Source organism: Podarcis vaucheri, assembly GCF_965113315.1.
Source record: "Podarcis vaucheri genome assembly, chromosome: 9".
Taxonomy (NCBI): domain Eukaryota; kingdom Metazoa; phylum Chordata; class Lepidosauria; order Squamata; family Lacertidae; genus Podarcis; species Podarcis vaucheri.
The window spans coordinates 77,617,651-77,637,544 of NC_138767.1; the positions used below are offsets into that span (position 1 = coordinate 77,617,651).

Genomic DNA, 19,894 nt, shown 5'->3' on the forward strand with positions numbered 1-19,894 from the left:
AATGCGTTCCTATGGAAACCGCTTGCCAGGCTGGCAGTGCGGAGAAGGGCTTTTCTCCCCACCGCAAGCCTTCAGGACAGGTACGGGAACAGAGGGGAAGGGGCGCAGCGCTTCTCCTCTGTTCCCGGGGCTTGCGGTGGGAGGAGGGTTTTTCCTCCCCACCGCCAACATTCAGAACAGCATTCTGAATGTTGGCGGTGGGAAGGAAAACCCTCCTCCCACCGCAAGTCTTCAGGACAGCCATCCGAAGGCTGGCGCGGGGAGAAGGGCTTTCCGCCCCACCGCCAGCCTTCGGAGGAGGTCCGAGGACAGTGGGGAAGACGCGCTGCGCTCCCCCGCTGTCCCGGAGGTTTCCCTATGGGCTTTCGTCTTGCGAAGCAAGCCCATAGGGAAATTCGTTTTGCGAAGCGCCTCCAAAACGGAAAACCCTTTCGTCTAGCGGGTTTTCCGTCTTGCGGGGCGTTCGTCTTGCGGGGTACCACTGTACTGTACAGTAACTGTACATTACTCAGAAGCAGACCACACTGAATTCCATGGGAATTGCTCCATGATAACTATGCACAGCCTCGTAGCCTGAATTGGTTAGCCTTAAAGGTGCCACTCAGGACTTGTTTACAGGGCCTCCTCATGAACTTCCACTTATGGGAAACAGATTTATTATGGCTAAGGTACCTTCGGTTAGAGTCAGATGCACCATTCTTGGTAATCCATAAACGCTTATGCAGTAATACATTTTCTAGCCTTTAAAGTGCTACTGGACTCTTGTTTGTTTCTGCTGCAAACTAGCACTAGTGGGCTACCCCTTTGATTGAAAGTGTACCAGAAACCGAAACAAAATGGAGCAGGGTGTGTACTGACTGTGCAGTATGAGGAGGGTGAGTGAAGGAGATTATGGTTTGTTTTAGGCAATCCCTGCCCCCACTGTTTGGTGAGAATGAATGCTGGCTTTTGGTTCCGGGTCCGCAGGAAAGACTTCCCTCCCTTGCTTTTTGTTTGCCATCTTTGCTTCCCCCCTCCACCCCATCACTGTTCTTGAAACTTTCCTTTTGCTGCTGAATCCTATGCTTGTTTACTCAGAAGTAAGCACTTCATTCAAGGAGGCTTGTTCTTTGGTAATGTCTACAGTTGCAGTCTCTATATTGGGATGGGGCAGGGTGTACTTTATCACTAGGGTGGGAAGTTTATTAGGCCCTTTGTTAACAGTATTCTGTAGCATCTTGTAAGCGCCAGCACTCTGAACTATTCTTGGAAAGAAACCAGAATTCAGTGGAGCTTTTAAGTACAGTGGTACATCGGGTTACAGACGCTTTAGGTTACACACTCCGCTAACCCAAAAATAGTACCTCGGGTTAAGGACTTTGCTTCAGGATGAGAACAGAAATCGCGTGGCGGCAGTGGGAGGCCCCATTAGCTAAAGTGGTGCTTCAGGTTAAGAACAGTTTCAGGTTAAGAACGGACCTCCGGAACTAATTAAGTTCTTAACCTGAGGTACCACTCTACTGGCAAAATGGTTCTCAGTACTCAATTCCAGTTACTAGTGTGCTGTCTTTGTATGGAGCTAACACAGTTTTACAACACACTGCAGCAGTCTAAGCTAGACTAGTTTCTCTGTTTCCAGAAAATAGATCAGTGTTTGTAGGCTGTATCAAATTAGATAATGCATTACATGTAAATTGGTGTTGGTGTATGTTAATGAAATGATATCTCTAATGTGCTCATTTTGTAAATTTCAGAACAATGACTTCAGAAGAGACATTGTGGCCTGCCCCAATGAAAGCTATTGGAGCACAGAACCTACTGACAATGCCTGGAGGTGTTACCAAGTCAGGATACCTGCACAAAAAAGGAGGAACTCAGTTCCAGCTCTTAAAATGTAAGTTGGAAAACAAGGATGTGCCAACCTCAAATGCTTTCATTCCAAACTGTGATAAAGTATGTGCTTATATTTGTACGGAGGCTATATCTGCACTAGGTCAAAGTGGACTAGACTTAATTTTACTGGCATGCCTTATTTCACTATCTGTTTTTAGTGCAGTAAATGTACACTCATCCCCACATCCTATTGCTGAGCTTTTGTTGCAGCTGTGTAGAATGTGGTTGAGTGGTCAGCCAATGAAGTCTGGTGCAGATGTAACACTAGCTCCCTGCAAAATAGGGTTTGCAAACCAGGTACATGTGTTAGTAGCATGTCCCTTTTCTGGCACAAATGTCCCCTTCCTTTCCCTAGTTGGCCTTATGGCTACTTCTGATACTTAACCAGATTCCTGTTTAAGCAGTTTCCAGGGTGGAAAGGAGGGAGGGAGCAGTGTTCCAGAGGCAAGTATCTGACTTGCAAAACCATTCACAAGGAGCCAGAATTGTGTTTTCACTGACTTTTTAAAAATACTACTTTGCCCCACATAGGGAGTATTTGGGATGGGAAGGGGGAAGACCGCTGGCATCCCCTAGCATTGTGATAGGCATCTGGAAATGCTATAGGCCCGAAGTCCATCAGTGTTGATGTAAGCAAGTACATTTTTTTTGTAATCTAATAATACATGAAGTCCCTTTCCCCCCGTCTTCTTTCCATGTCCTTGATACTGGTCCAGGGCCACTGAGGTTTGTGATTATCCATAAGGGATGTATTTACTACTTTAAGAGTAGCACTTCGGCAGCTCCTCAGGGTGCCTTCTCACTGAAGGGCTATAATAGGTAAGTGGAAATATAGTTTATCCTATTGCAGTATTTCATCATGATAGAAATGAAGTTTTTCTCCCTACCTTATGATACTAGAACTCTTGGGGCCATCCAGTGAACGTTGGAAGATTCAGGAGAGTCAAACTACTTTTTCACGTAGCCCATAGCTAAATTATGGAATTTGTTCCCATAAGATGCAGTGATGGCCATCAGCATGGATGACTTTAAAAGAGCATTAGGCATATTCATGGAGCATCTGTCTATCAATGCATTTTAATTGTTGAATTTGCTTTGGGAGCTGCCTAGAGAGCTTATGGTATGGAGTAGCTATATAATAAATTCAATTAATAATGCATGAATTAGCTTAGCAATACAAGGTTATTTGTGTTCTCACCAGCATGGTTTTATGAATTGTTGTTGTAATTATTTACATATATTTAAGCCTGAATATAGTTCCCACAGTGTGGCTTGTTTTGCATTTGCATTTTGTTTTACGCTTGTATAGTACTTGCCTATTTCGGAGAATGCTTCATGCTGCTGATGAAGTCGGCTGTAGTCCACAAAGAAGCATGCCATAATAAATGTATTTTAAGGGGGTTGCAAGACTCTTAGCTGCAACAATTAACATGGCTACCCCTTTGGAAACTATTTCGTGTGGTCCTCCTAATTTGTGGAGGTTGTTTCCACCTGTAGTTTAGCAGGGTTACATTTTTATAGCTCTTTTAGACAAAGCAGTACAGATGTTGTGTTGTGCATTGATTTGGTTGGTCTTTGGGACAGAAAAGTCTATATGCAATTGTTGTATGTCAATTTTGCTATCTTTATAAACATGATTTTAGGTTAAATATAATTTCATTGTTACACAGGGTTATGCGGGCAGCAGAAGAAACAACATCAAACAATGTATTTCCTTTCAAGTTGGTTCACATTAGCAAAAAGCATAGGACCTGGTTTTTTTCTGCCGCCTCTGAAGATGAAAGAAAGGTAAAATAAAATTTATTATTGAAATAAAATATTTGAAAGGCAATCAATGCTACATTCCTAGCCATGTCTACCAGTACTGTAGTGGCAAATTCAGAGGTTTAGGGTCCCTCCATGATAATCACAGTTATGCCCCCTCACAGCCATAATTATATACTAATAATTGTGAAAAGCAGAGTGATATACTTTTAATTTTATTTTTCATTTTTACTATTTTAATTCTTTACAGGTGAGATAGCAAGGATAGTATGTTTCCTAATGGCCCAGTAAAAAAACAAAAAGCCCTACATTTCAATATTCTACTCCAACAGCAGACCCACTGGGATAAATAACATGATTTTTAAATGTATAGAATAATTGTTTTTTATTCTTAATAATTTAATTGTGCTAAAATTATTGTTAATTTTATACTCCTCTTTCATAATTTTTAAATAAATGCCTTTATGCAAGATCTGTTTGTTTTGTATTGATACTGACCCCCCCTCACCCTATGCTCCTTCCCCACAAGCAAGCAAAGGCCTGCAATCCTATTCCCACTTAAAGGTAAAGGTAAAGGGACTCCTGACCATTAGGTCCAGTCGTGACTGACTCTGGGGTTGCGGTGCTCATCTCGCTTTATTGGCCGAGGGAGCCTGCATACAGCTTCCGGGTCATGTGGCCAGCAGTAAATACAAAGAGACTTAATTCTGAGAAGTCATGTAGACCACTGTATTGTATGTTAACCATATGGTGAACTTTTAGGGGCTGCCTGGACTTCAGCTACCTATTACGTAGCAGCATTTGCAAAAAATACTTTTAGAGACTACCTTACCTCAAACAAAACCACCTGAGGTGATTGAGGGAAGGGCAAAAGTTGGTCTTTAGAACTACTGAGACTAGAAAATGAAAAGTGCACTAGGAGGAAAAGTGCACTAGAGCGGAGGGGAAAGCAGTAGCTCTTTAGGATCCCAGTAGGGTGTCCAAATGACTCACTTATCATTCCCAGTTCTAACTTCACTCATTGGCTAAAAACACTGAAAGATGGGAGCAGCCAGGCTGGCATATGCCACAGAAATTGCTTAGAAGGGTGCCTGCATATTTTTCTTCATCACTTTCCTTCTAGTAGGGTGAGAGGTTTACTACTTCCTTAAAAAAAAATGAAAGCTGGCATGCGCCATAGTGCAGTTGTATCATTCGTACTATGAAAAATCTGGCCATGGGGTGAGCTTGGCCCATGTGAGATTACTCCCCTGTATAAATCTTGTATAATAGTTCCTTTGAAAATACAAATTAGTTAATAGAATGTTACATGCTTCATAGCTGTTTGTGCAGTTATATCTTGGAAACATACCTGTTTCAGAATGCTTGTTGCTTACAAATCCCACCAAATAATGCATCATTTGTCTTTCAGGACTGGATGGCCTCACTTAGAAGAGAAATAGATCACTACCATGAGAAGAAGGAAACTGTTACTGACTTAAGGTCAGCACATGCTGGTACAGGCATCATGGCAGAAGAATGACAAGGAACTTGCCTTAAGCTGCCTTCCTCAATCTGGTGCTTTCAGAAGCTTTGGGCCAACTCCTTTTTTCTCAGACCATTGGCCATGCTAGCTGGGGCTGATCTGAGTTGTATTCCAAAACATCTGGAGGGTGCCACACGGGCTATCCCTAAAGTAGGGAGAATAATACATACATACATACATACATACATACATACATACATACCTTTTTATTATTGGTACCTTGCCCATCTGACTGGGTTGCCCCAGCCACACTGGGCGGCTTCCAACATATATAAAAACATAATAAAACAGTACACATTAAAAAGCTTCCCTATACAGGGCTGCCTTCAGCTGTCTTCTAAAGGTTATATAATTACTCATCTCCTTGACATCTGGTGGGAGGGCGTTCCACAGGGTTGGAGAAGGCTGCTATAAAGTCTAAAATAAGAATGTTGCCTGTTAATACAATATCATTTTGTCAGTAACATACGATATAAATAGTTTCCCAGTTACTTTGTATTTCCAGAATCAATGTGCTCTAGTTTTGCTCTTCCCATAAGTCCAATGTACAAGTGTCATCTCTAAAACTTCTCTCTTGCTCTCTCTAGTGATTCTGGTTCAGATGTTGACAGTTTCTATGGCTCAGTAGAACGACCCGTTAATATACACTACTCTCAACATTCAGTGGAAAATTCAGGTAAGAATTTAGAAGTTCCCTTTTCATAAAGGTGATGCAGCTGGTAGACATTTTTCCTGTGGAGTGAGGCAGAGGGAATAACCTTTCCGGTGGCTGGGCCAGATCCTAGGTTCCCCAACAGGGCTACTTTGACAGGTGGGTTGCCCTGCCCACCATCAATCACCTGACTTCACCTTGGATCTTCCTCTGCAGCACAGCTAGGACTCAAATGCTGCTTTTGCAGTCACTGCTGGTCAGTTGACAGGTGATGACTTCAAGCTCCGCATTATGGAGTTCCCAACATGGAACTCTCTAACACAGCCAATCCCCGCAGGCTTCTTTCACTGGCGATCAGCTGATTGACTGTGGCAGCAAGCCTCTCCTGCCAAGGAACAAACAGGAGCACACGTTAAGTCTCCTGATCATTTGTTGGCAGCCACACTCCTTAGGCACAGCTGCCACCTGTACAGTGGTGCCCCACAAGACGAATGCCTCGCAAGACAGAAAACTCGCTAGACGAAAGAGTTTTCCGTTTTGGAGGTGCTTCGCAAAACGAATCTCCTATGGGCTTGCTTCGCAAGACGAAAATGTCTTTCGAGTTCCTGTGGGGTTTTTCCCCTCCCCCCCTTTTCTAAGCCGCTAAGCCACTTATCAGCTGATCCGATAAGCCGCTAAAAGCCGCTAATAGCGCTAATCCGCTAATCCGTCAATGGGCTTGCTTCGCAAGATGAAAAAACCGCTAGACAAAGAGAATCACAGAACGGATTCTTTTCGTCTTGTGAGGCACCACTGTACTTCCACAGACAGCAATGAGTGCAGGAAAACCTCCGAAGTGAATGATGCCCTTTGTGGAAAGGCAACCCTATCCAAATCAGGTTTGACTTAACAGTTGCATCCCACTTTTCCAACAACAATGTTGAGCTCAAAGCTGCTCATAGTAATAGCAATAATGTTTTAAATTAGCAACTGTTACAATCACTATAACCATATCGAAAACATGATAGTGTATAAATAAGGCAGAAAAGAAACCATAAAAACAAACTGTTAATGCACATTAATATGAACTCGTAGTGATTCAAAAAAATATCAGAATGGCACCAGCTCTGGGGCAGTTGATATATTCTCTCTGGGAAGGGAGAATTCACTTTCCCAGGCAGCTAGTTTTTCTTAGGTTTTAGTCTCCACTTCTGTTTCACCCTCAAATAAAGAAACTGATCAAATAAAGAAATGATGTTGTTTTTGGAAGGGTGGGGCAACAGGTTCCAAAGAAGATCCAGATTGTCTATATCTTTTCTCCATGTGAGAAGCTTAGGAGCATCCTTTCCACAGTCCCTTTGGACTGGCTTCCTTCTCTCCTCCCAGGTGCACAAACCCCAGGCAAAGAGCCCTAGAGCTCTTGCCCTTTGGCTCACCCCAGAGAACTTGTACGACTGCCAAGGCATGAACTCTTAAAGGTACATGGAGGGAAAGAGAACAGACAGAGTCCCTAATTAGTAGCAAAGCTCAACATGAATGTATCATGGCTGTCCCTAACATGGTGAACTTCATGTTATGGATCATTAAGAAACAAGTTGAAAATGAAAAATCATAGCATTGTTATACTATAGTGAGACCACACTTGGAATACTGTGCCAGCTCACCTGGAAAACAGGTACTATAGAGCTGGAAAAGGTTTAGGAAATGACAGCCAAAACGATCAAGTAACTAGAGCTCCTATGAGGAAAGGTTGCAAAATCTGGGGCTTTTTAGTTTAGAAAAAGGCAATGGTACATGAGAGAGGCGTTCATGAGAGTACATGAGAGAGGCGTTCAAGATTATGACTGTTGTGGAGAAAGTGGGGAGAGAGAAGCTTTTCTCCATCTCTCATAACACTCTCATAACCTGGGGTCATCCAATGTTGGAAGATTCAGGACAGGCACAAGAAAAGCCATCAAATGGCACATAGTTTAAACTGTGGAATTCTACAAGAAGCGGTGATGATGGTCACCAATGTGGATGGCTTCAAAAGACGGCTAGGCAAATTCCTGAGGGATAAGGCTATGCTGCACTTCCACTGGCGGAGGGTGCATGTTGCTGGCCACCACAAGTCAGGAGAGCACTGTTGTAATTGGCCCCTTGTGGAATTCCAGTTGCCCACTGTGAGAATAAGAATCTGGACTAGATGGGCCTTTGTCTTGATCCAGCAGGGCTTCTCTTCTGTCTTTATGTTGGTTGCTTGCCTTTTAAAGGGGCGCTGCAGTTTTTACCATCCCCAAAGCAAGTTTTGAGAGGCCATGTATAAGGATGTGAGCAGAATGCTACAGGCTTTGTGTCATTTCCAGCCCAATCATGTTTTCCTCTGGCTGGGCAAGCTGCTGCAGAGCCCCTGACATGTACTGTCAAGTAACTTTGCTGTGCTATTTAATGCATTACCTTGATTTTCAGATTATGACCAGGATGAAGATGATGAATATTTACAGCCAGACAACTCGGATGGTATAAAGTGTGAAGGTATGTGGAACTAGGAAGTTACATCTCCACAGAAACCAGATTGATGATTTTCAGAAATCTGACCAGCCTATAACTAATTAGTGCAATTTGTTGGTGCAAAGCTTGAAATAAATGAAGAGATTTATTGGTACTTGGTAAGAGGAGAAAAACCTTGAGGGTTTAATGAAAATAATATCTATAGCAAGAATGGCTAAAGTTACATTCACTATTGGTAAACCGTTTGGCACCCACAGCCCAGCAATGTGTGTGTGTGGAAAGTGGGTGTGAGTACCCTAGACTTTAACATGTGCACACTTGCATGAACACATAGCTCCTCATTCTCAGTGTATCACCGCCTCCCTGCCTATCAAATGGGCCAATTTCCATACCTATCAGGACACTGGGTTGGGTAGACAGATTTCAAACTCTCTACCTATCCTAGCATTGTCTACTCTAAACTTTTGCTTTTTGCTGCCACTGGTAAAAATCAGGTTAGCATGCCAGAGAAATGATGATTCCAGTGGGGAGGAAGGCACACAGGAAGAGTCACCTCATGCACCTTCCTCTTTGTGTAAATAATGCTGCACTCGGCCTGCCAAACTGAGGTGAGCGATGTCTCCCTTCTGGTGGGGAGAGGAGTCTACTCTTCTCCATTCCAGCAATGCTATACTTTAAAGGGCGATCTCAAAGGATGAGTGTGTGCATGCAGTTTGTAAGTGATCACCGCTGCAGGTGGCCCTCAGGGTCAAAAAGGGTGCTCACCTCTGTGCTGAAGAAATACATTACTTAAAAAATAATAATAATCCAAATATAAACAAGGAAAAGAAATGATTAACAACACGAACAATGCAGCTGCAACTTACATTAAGCATATAATGTATACTTACACAGTGGTACCTTGGTTTTCGAACATAATCTGTTCCAGAAGACTAAGTTCTGAAACTTTTGAAAACTGAAAACTCAGTAGTCGACAGCTAGGCCTCAGGATCTTGCACTCAGCAGAAGCCGTGTGGCATGTTCGACTTCCGAGGCACGTTCGAAAGCCGAAGCATTTACTTCTGGGTTTATGGCATTCAAAAACTGAAATGTTCGTCAACAGAGACATTCAAAAATCGATGTACCACTGTATAAGCAATCTCAGTTCCCAGCTACACCTGCCACTTTCTAGGCATGCTGCCTTCTATTGTAAGTAATATATTGAGATAAGCTAGATCCTGCTTCTGAATTAAACTAGGTTTCCCAATTAGTCAATCTCACAACCCTTTTAAAAGAACAAATAACTTTCCAAGTCTCCTCAAATGTGACTTGCAACATCTGTGTTGAAGTCTTGATCACTAAAATCCCAAATTGTACCTCTGTCACTCATTCTTCCCACAAAATATAACTTTGGGATCCATCCTGAAGTGTCTTCCCTTGCATACCAGATAATGGTTTGGTAACTGATGAGACTCAAAATGAGCACTTGGACTAGAGGTGTGGCCTGCTGAGTGATGGCCAGATCTGGACCATGCCCCTTCCTTCTCTGTCCCTCCCAGGGTCTGTGACTTACTCTAAATTGCATACTAAATGGACTGTAATGCCACTAACGTCTTGAATACAGTTTTTAAAGTGGTTGTTGTCACTTGTTCCAATTTCTGCATCTCTGTCCTCTATTTGTGCCTCGTGGCATTTCCCCCTCTCTCCCATCTACAATTTAAATGACCTTTAAATAAATTTGTCAGATTCTCCTCTGAGTAGAAGACACTTCCATTTAAATGACGGGCTTGTTCTGCTTCTTTTTTACACAGATCATGTGGTATCTCCACCAGTGTACCCGCCTCCTCCAGTTCCATCGCCAGGAAAATCTTTCTTTCCAGAGACAAAAGCACACTCGTTCTCTGGCAGGTGTGGTGTGCCGGTGCTTCCAGCGCCCTCCCTGAAGAAAAGCTTAACGGATGTGAGGCCTGAAGTCCTCTTAAGCAGGAGAGGAGAATTCCCTTTTCAGTGCCAAGCAGAGCATGATGTGAGACCCCACCCAGCACGCCATCAAATCACTAACCAGGGTCCACCAGTGCCTCCTCTTCCTCTGGCCAAAAAGCCCACCTACCTCACAGAGAGTTGCTCTTCCTCAGGTATACGTCTGCCACTGACCTGCACTTTACGTACTGCTGAAGAGAGTCAGAGGTTTAAAGAGAAAAAACTTCCTGCGCAAGTGCCTCCTTCATTGCCAAGCACCAAGCCCAAATTACCACAGTATCTTGTGACTCCACTGGTAAATACCCAAGCACCAAGGAAACCTGGACTTTTGACACCAAAAGTACCAGCTAAGCCTCAAGTGCCTTGTGAGAAACCACGTGTGCCTGTTTCTAAACCAGAGAATCCTTTGCCTCCACAGTAAGTTGGAAAACAAATGTGTATTGATCATGTTGGAGATTCTGATGTTAATTCACTTATGTGGTAGTAATTCATTTGCCATTCCCCCAAATCCTTGCCTTGGAATGGAAAGCTGCCAGAGCAGTCTTGCAAACAATTTGCTGAGTTACCAGCCTACAAATAATACTCACAGTCTGCTTATAGATAAACTAGTGAATAAAAAAAAAAAAAACTTTTAAAAGCCCATTAAAACTTCAGATTTTAGTGGGGGGGGGGGAATGGATTAAAAAACTAAGTTGTCCCAGGAATGCAAAATTTAAAAACACAACACAAAGGGAAAACATTCGTGAAAATTTTTTCTTACTATTTTTTCTGTTGATGTAACATCAGAGGTGGCAGAAGAACATAATTTTTTTAAAACCCTGCTTGCTGCTGCTGCTGCTTCACAGATTCTAACAAATGGCAAAATACTGTAGTTTTTCCAGGCTTCTGACTAAACCCCTGTCTTGGTTGCCTGAATTCGATTCCTGATTGATTGGTGACTGCATTTGTGGTCCCCTAATCCTAATTAATGGGATACGGGTGGCGCTGTGGTCTAAACCACTGAGCCTAGGGCTTGCCGATCGGAAGGTCGGCGGTTTGAATCCCCACGACGGGGTGAGCTCCTGTTGCTTGGTCCCAGCTCCTGCCAACCTAGCAGTTCAAAAGCACACCAAAAAGTGCAAGTAGATAAACAGGTACCACTCTGGCGGGAAGGTAAATGGTGTTTCCGTGCACTGCTCTGGTTTCGCCAGAAGCAGCTTAGTCATGCTGGCCACATGACCCAGAAAAACTGTCTGCGGCTCCCTCGGCCAATAAAGCGAGATGAGCACCGTAACCCCAGAGTCGTTCGTAACTGGACTTAACTGTCAGGGGTCCTTTACCTTTAATGCTAATTAAACATCTGGAATGGCTTTAGATAATTAGCTTTCAGACATTGTTCCCAGGCATTCTAGGGTCCCTTGGAAGTTTTACTGGGAGTTTCTCAATGGAAGATCAACAATGGTGAGCAAAGCGACTTGTCTGCCTTTGCCAATTTTTGCCTGCTGTGTGCAGCCACAAGTGTTACATGTGTATTTATTGGTTGCATTGCGTTATTCAATTCATATGCTTCAGTTATGAAGACTCAGTAGATCTATCCCAGACTCAGTTCATATGAAGCACTGGGCATATGTGAATCTCCTTACGTAATCTGTTAACGATGTAATATTTCCTTTCTAATTTCAGTTTAGACTCTGCTTCTCCTAGAAGATCTTCTCCAGATGGACAAAGTTTCCGAGTTGCCTCATTTGAGAATCCACTATTGCCTTCAAAATCAGACTTATCTGGAGAAGATTCCGATGGTGACTATGAAAAGGTAATGCAGCTCATTCCGTAAGATTGCTCTGCTTTATACAGTCCTATCCTGTTGGCTAGTACCAGAACCCTGATATACATTGATTTGGAATTGATGGGCAAATCATCTAATGATCTTTAAACAAGCAGAACGGCTTCATATGTTACTGAGTGGCTACAGCAAAAGCACTTGTAAAGTAGGAGTATACACTAAATTCACATGCAGCTCAACAAGACATTGCCTTTGCATCAAAAAAATGCAGTGGTATTACAGTGGTGCCCCGCAAGACGAACTACTCGCAAGACGGAAAACCCGCTAGACGAAAGGGTTTTCCGTTTTGGAGGCGCTTCGCAAAACGAATTTCCCTATGGGCTTCCTTTGCAAGACGAAAGCCCATAGGGAAATCTCCGGGACAGTGGGGAAGCGCAGCGCGTCTTCCCCACTGTCCTCGGACCTCCTCCGAAGGCTGGCGGTGGGGCGGAAAGCCCTTCTCCCCGCGCCAGCCTTTGGAAGGCTCCTCCGAAGGCTGGCGGTGGGGAGAAAAGCCCTTCTCCCCGAGCCAGCCTTTGGAAGGCTCCTCCGAAGGCTGGCGGTGGGGAGAAAAGCCCTTCTCCCCGAGCCAGCCTTCGGAAGGCTCCTCCGAAGGCTGGCGGTGGGGCGGAAAGCCCTTCTCCCCGAGCCAGCCTTCGGAAGGCTCCTCCGAAGGCTGGCGGTGGGGAGAAAAGCCCTTCTCCCCGAGCCAGCCTTTGGAAGGCTCCTCCGAAGGCTAGCGGTGGGGAGAAAAGCCCTTCTCCCCGCGCCAGCCTTCGGAAGGCTGCTCCGAAGGCTGGCGGTGGGGCGGAAAGCCCTTCTCCCCGCGCCAGCCTTCGGAAGGCTCCTCCGAAGGCTGGCGGTGGGGCGGAAAGCCCTTCTCCCCGCGCCAGCCTTTGGATGGCTGTCCTGAAGACTTGCGGTGGGAGGAGGGTTTTCCTTCCCACCGCCAACATTCAGAATGCTGTTCTGAATGTTGGTGGTGGGGAGGAAAAACCCTCCTCCCACCGCAAGCCCCGGGAACAGACGAGAAGCGCTGCGCCCCTTCCCCTCTGTTCCCGTACCTGTCCTGAAGGCTTGCGGTGGGGAGAAAAGCCCTTCTCCGCACCGCCAGCCTGGCAAGCGGTTTCCCTAGGAACGCATTAATTGATTTTCAATGCATTCCTATGGGAAACCGTGCTTCGCAAGACGAAAAACTCGCAAGAAGAAAAAACTTGCGGAACAAATTAATTACGTCTTGCGAGGCACCACTGTATTTATTATTATTTATTAAATTCATATGCCACCCTTCATCTGAAGATCACTGGGCAGTTTACAGTCTAAAGTTGTTGGACACCCGACTCCCACCAGCCCCAGCCAGGATAGCCAGTGGTCAAGGATGATGGGAGGTGTAATCCAGAAACATCTGGAAAATCGATGCGGTAGGAATGTTGTAATGTGTGTCACAGTATTCAAGTATGCAGTCCATAGTGTTTGAAAATGTGGGCTTGTACTTGCAGCAAGTAGCAGATTAGGGCAAGAAAGTAATCACAAGTGTAAGTACAGTGGTGCCCCGCAAGACGAATGCCTCGCAAGACGAAAAACTCGCCAGACGAAAGAGTTTTCCGTTTTTTGAGTCGTTCCGCAAGACAAATTTCCTTATGGGCTTGCTTCGCAAGACAAAACGTCTTGCGAGTTCTTGCGAGTTTGTTTCCTTTTTCTTAAAGCCGCTAAGCCGTTAATAGCCGCTAAGCCGCTAATAGCCGCTAAGCTGCTAATAGCCGTGCTTCGCAAGACGAAAAAACTGCAAGACGAAGAGACTCACGGAACGGATTAATTTCGTCTTGTGAGGCACCATGTAGTAGCAAATGGCTTATGACCACCACTGTTGACCTGAAGGGTATGGCTGGCTAGCCATCTCTCAGGCTTTGAGTCCACAGCCTCAAGCCCCTTAAAGATCTAGCTCCAGAAGGTAAGCAGGGAGCCCACCCTTACGCACCCTGGACAATAGATCCTACCAATGCCAAGCAAGTCCGGTTGTGAACCGTTGCCACATGATAAGCTCCACTCAAGTGGGGTGGGGGAAGGCCAAGCATTTGGTAGATGTGTGCAGGATGTTGATTCCGTAAGTGGCTGCAGACAGAGTCTTGTGGTGATTACAGTCCTAAGAGACACGGAGGAGGGACAGAGTTTGGCAGCATCAGCCCCAAGCCCATGCTTGGTGGCACCTCACCCTCCCGTAAGCCTGGCACAAAGAGGGCACTCTGCCAGGCTTTTGTTGAGTGCCAAGTCAAGTTACAGAATTGTTGGTATTGCGGCATCTGCCTTTTATTATCTTAGGGGCAGTATTCTGCATTTCCTGTAATTTGTCATTGAAGGCATCTAGCAATAAAAACTTGCATTGATGAAGTGCCAGCTCAGAATTCAACTCTCTTAATGTTGCCCTGATGTCACATATGCTTCCCTATGTGTGTGATTTGGGCTTGATCCACAGATGGGTGTGGTCACGTGTGATCATAAAGTTGCTTTTGATAGGCATTTACCTATTGTACTCTTTTTATTCTTTTGGCTTGACAACCCTTTTTTTTCACACAGGTTGAGCTGCCTAATTCAGTATTTGTGAACACCTCTGAATCCCTTGAAGTTGAAAGGTAAAATACATTTATTGCAAGCCGTTGTGGTATGTCGATATTTCCTAGTGCTTGCTGCAAAAATCAGTCAGTAAAAGGGATGGAAAACTGAGGGGAAATAGCTGCTGGCAAAGGGCTGAAAACCAGAATCCTGGGCACTTGATACGTACTGATATGTACTATTGTAGCATTGATTATTGGGTGCCGAGAGCTTTGAAGATGGGATCCTGTGGCAACTTATGCCTAGGTTAGGTTGCTCTCATTGATGTGCAGTATGTATCTGTTTCCCATAATGGGTATGTTGTGGTTTCCTCAAATATCCATGTTCTGAGTGGCTATGCAAATCTTTAACCTGTTCTGAAAATGCATGCTGTTGGCAGAAAATGCATGCTGTGGCAGATTTGTTGTGATTGCCATATTGAAGCTTGTGTTTGTTGTTTCAAAAAAGTAACAATTCAGTATTTTCCTACAATTTTAGGATGTTCAGATTAGAAAACCCCACAGGACACCCGAAAAGTGGATTATTCTGTATTAGGAATTCATCCACAAATCCTGGCAAGGTAATAAACCAAATTGTAATAATTTTGTTCAAAATATATCAACTGGGAAGATGTTTGGGACATGGTTGTTGTTGTAAGGTGTTTATCTTGATTTTTTCCTCCTCCTTTAAGGTATTGGTTGTATGGGATGAATCTATTGGGAAAGTGAGAAACTACAGAATCTTTCAACAGGTGGGTAAAAGCATGGTTTGCAACTATTCCCTTCTGTTTTATGTGATTGAATAAAATAATATTCGCTGTGCTTCTAAACTAATCTTCCTCCACAGAGTTTGGATTACAGTGGTACCTTGGTTTTCAAACGTAATCCATTCTGGAAGACCGTTGGACTTCTGAAACGTTTGAAAACTGAAGCATGCATTTCTAGAAGCATTTACATGCAAAAAACTCAATATGGAAGCCATGTGGCACGTTTGGCTTCCAAAAAGTGTTTGAAAACGAAGCAGTTACTTCCGGGTTTTCGGTGTTCGAAAACCAAAACGTTTGACTTCCAAGGCGCTCATCTGATTTTTCAGATTTAGGTCTTCGTATGTTTGAAGGGAAAGGGACGTGGGTGGCGCTGTGGTCTAAACCACTGAGCCTCTTGGGCTTGCTGATCAGAAGGTTGGCAGTTCGAATCTTGGGCTTGTCGATCAGAAGGTCGGTGGTTCGAATCCCCGCGTCCTCTTGCTTGGTCCCAGCTCCTGCCAACCTAGCAGTTCAAAAGCATGCCAAAAAGTGCAAGTAGACAAACAGGTACTGCTCCGGTGAGAAGGTAAACGGCGTTTCCGTGCACTGCTTTGGTTTCTGTGTTCCGTTGCACCAGAAGCAGCTTAGTCATGCTGGCCACATGACCTGGAAAAACTGTCTGCGGACAAACGCCGGCTTCCTTGGCCTGTAAAGCAAGATGAGCGCTGCAACCCCAGAGTTGTCTGCGACTGGACTTAACTTTAAGGGGCCCTTTACCTTTTTTATGTTTAAAGGGAGGAAATACAGTATTCTGATCTGAACATTAACCAGAATTAGGCTTGCAAACATTATGGAGTTTAGCCAATTAGTTATGTTTTGCAGTATGTCAAAGTTGCTCTGAGTTGTATGTCTGTTGTATTGTCATAGAATGTTCCTGCGGTGGTCAGTGACTTCAGATGTCCATTTTACTTCCGCAACAGGACTCAAAGTTTTACCTGGAGGCAGATGTTGTGTTTCTAAGCCTTGGAAGTCTGGTTGAGCACTACGGCAGCCATGTCTTGCCCAGCCACCGTAATCTGGTCCTCAAATTTCCTTACGGCTATTCTGGACCCAGGTGACAGACCTACCTAATCCACTCTCGCTCTAACACCAAGCACAGTTATGGAATCCTAGGACACAACTGTTGACCTTCCTCATTAATGAATGGTTATAGACTGATATCCCTTCCCCCCTCCCCCTGTGCTTTTCATAAAGAGTCTGGACCAATTTCAGAAGAGGGCTGAAGACACCTCCTAACTTGAATGGGTCATATGGACAACTAACAGAGCTACTAAGAGACATGTCTAGAAGCAAAGTACTAATGGCTTCTTGCTATGTGTTTTCCTGGCTGGTTTTTGACTCATCACTGGTGCTTGACAAAGTTTTTAAACAGTTTATAATTTAGCTATAAATAACACAAAACTCCACCATAATACAAACCATGCATGAATGTGCTTTGTCACTTTTGCTTTGTCACAATTGTGATATTTTAAGGGCATTTGGACCCCCTAGGCCTCTAGACCCTCACTATAATTGTCAAAGTAAGCACCAGTCTCTCTCACTCTTACACGCATCACACAATATTGTTGTATTTTGCTCTGCTTAATGAGTTACAAAGCACCTCTGTGCAAGGGTAACTGTGTGAAAATTCAGCTGACGCCAAATTGTAATTTTGGAAAAATCTACCAGGAATATTGACGTATATGCACTTTTTGATATTATACCAAATAGTTAAGTTAAAGAAATGTGTTGACCATATGATTAACCATAAGTATTAACCCAATGAATAAATAGAATGGCAACTTGTTTTTAACATGCAAATTAATGTGAAAAATAAGGGTTTTTAATGTCCTATATTTCATTATTTTTATATTGTAAGAACTATAGCAACAACTATGACTCTTATGAAAGAAGAACTCTACTGAACAGGGTTTATATAAAGATTTCTCAATCTGTGATTTGTATTGATACATTTGTGATGGTTCCTGTATAATTATTTGGTTCAATATTAAGTCAACAGTGCCATACTACATCTTTCACAATGTATTCATTAGAAATTTGCTGTGCAAGAGACATGTGTGCCATGTATGTCTTGAAGGCAAGGCATTTCTGTGGAAGTTGTGTCGTATCAAGGTAAGGGAGACTTTCTGCACCAAGTGCTGAATGCAGATGCTTCAAAGATGCTTATAACCAAATCGGTGCATCAGACTGAATAAATGGTTCAAGTCATGGTCATATATAACAAGCATGAGTTACTTAACATAGATAGTAGTTATGTGTACACAAACCACATATGCACCAAACTTTAATTTAATCCTGTTCAGGTATAAAGAAAATACTGTTGTATGCTATTCCTATATAAAATATTCAGGAAACACATTTTTTTCCTTTTTGAAGAAGGTCTTTGGAAATCTTCAACCCAAGGGAGCACAGCTACCTAAGCACTGGGTATAGAACCTTGTGGCATCTTTAAAGACCAGCATATTAATTGTAGCACCAGTGGCTGCTGTTCCCACTCACTTTGCTCACAAACTGCCTATGTCCCAGAAAAGCCACCCACTCCTAGCTTATTCCTTGCCATCCCCACCCCTTACAGCTTGGCAACTCCCCTATCCCCTTAGATCCCCTATCCCCTTAGATCTCACCAAGCCTCCCACCCACCCCACAATAGGCAAAGGATGAAGGACCTTTGGCAGGACAAATAGGACAGGTGGGTGGAAGAAGCCACCTGTCAAACATATGACATCATGATTAGGAGAGCTTTAAACTGAATCCTCAGGATGAGGGAGACAATATTTCAGAGGATGGGGACACCAAGTACTGGGAATAATAACATCATTGATGGACAGGAAACTGGGGTGGTGCTACAGGAACCTGCTAATATACAAGAAAAAACCAGTAATGAAGCAGCTGGAGGGAATGGCTTATGGTTACAGTTGCCTCTATATTAGTGCACAGAGCATAGGAAATAAACAAGATGAACTTGAGCTCTTAATACAGGGTGTCAAACATGATATAATAGGCATTATGGAAACCTGGTGGCATGAAACTCATGACTGGAATGTGGTAACAGACATATAACCTATTCAAAAGGAATAGACCAAACAGGAAAGGAGAAGTATTAGCATTAGTTTACAATGAAAAGGAAGTGTTGGCTTGATGTTTGAAGCCATGTGGAAATAGTTGAGACACATTCTAGAGAACCAATATCCAAGACAAATGGATTACGTATAGGTATTTTACAGTCTTAAATATTAGTTGCCCTGTTCAAAAACTGCATGTCAGGTGCTTTTAAAACAAAACCAGCAACCTCCTCCTCATGTGTGGTGTCTTTGCCACCCACTGCCACAACGGCAGCCACCCCAGTCCATCAGTCCACCAACAGTCCATGGTTATTGAGATACTGTGGACAGTTGTGGATTCCACTGCAGATGTCATGACTTCCATTCTCAGTCCAGGATGCCAGACAGATGCTGTGAAAAATTTGTCGGAAGCCACTGGTACCTTATATCCTTTAAGACCCTGTCCATTTCCATTGGGTAATAATCAAGACAATGTATACTCACCATCCACTGAAATTTTGAATTGGCAAGAAAGCACTTTAAACACTTTAAAAAACACTAAAACAATGACTAATGTGTTGTGAGTGAGCTAATGAATTGCAATTCTGGTTAGATTTGGTAATTCCTACTACTCAGTGGGACGCGGGTGGCGCTGTGGGTAAAACCTCAGCGCCTAGGACTTGCCGATCGCATGGTCGGCGGTTCGAATCCCCGCGGCGGAGTGCGCTCCCGTTGTTCGGTCCCAGCGCCTGCCAACCTAGCAGTTTGAAAGCACTCCCGGGTGCAAGTAGATAAATAGGGACTGCTTACTAGCGGGAACGCCAGATGCAGATGCAGCTTGTCACGCTGGCCACGTGACCTGGAAGTGTCTGCGGACAGCGCTGGCTCCCGGCCTATAGAGTGAGATGAGCGCATAACTCTAGAGTCTGGCAAGACTGGCCCATATGGGCAGGGGTACCTTTACCTTTACTTTACCTTTACTACTCAGCCAGCATAGCATCCTTTGTTCTGCCTAAAATGTTCTGCTCATTATGACAATTGCTACTTTTTCTTTGGTTCTTTGTTGTACTACCCACATCTTGGGGCTGCCCTTGAAGACAACTCGGGAACTTCAATTGTTCCAAAATGCACCGGCCAGATTAGTGGCTGGGCCTTCATATAAAGGTAAAGGGACCCCTGACTGTTAGGTCCAGTCACAGACGAATCTGGGATTGCGGCGCTCATCTCGCTTTATTGGCCGAGGGAGCTGGCGTACAGCTTCCGGGTCATGTGGCCAGCATGACTAAGCCGCTTCTGGTGAAGCAGAGCAGTGCACGGAAACGCCGTTTACCTTCCTGCCAGAGCAGTACCTATTTATCTACTTGCACTTTGACGTGCTTTTAAACTGCTAGGTGGGCAGGAGCAGGGATAGAGCAAC

The 19,894-nt window shown here is 44.0% G+C and overlaps 1 protein-coding gene across 1 annotated transcript; it reads left to right on the plus strand.

Annotated features, from left to right (window-relative positions):
• Nucleotides 1–1,737: 1,737 nt before the first annotated feature.
• On the plus strand, nt 1,738–17,442 carry SH3BP2 (SH3 domain binding protein 2; the record flags this gene model as incomplete). The annotated part of the gene is made up of 12 exons (XM_082238553.1): nt 1,738–1,873; nt 2,589–2,691; nt 3,543–3,660; nt 5,048–5,118; nt 5,749–5,837; nt 8,241–8,306; nt 10,073–10,658; nt 11,904–12,033; nt 14,617–14,672; nt 15,130–15,211; nt 15,323–15,382; nt 16,357–17,442. 12 exons carry the CDS (start codon nt 1,738–1,740, stop codon nt 16,492–16,494), a joined length of 1,635 nt encoding a protein of 544 aa, XP_082094679.1. The 3' UTR covers nt 16,495–17,442.
• Between the last annotated feature and the right edge of the window lie 2,452 nt (nt 17,443–19,894).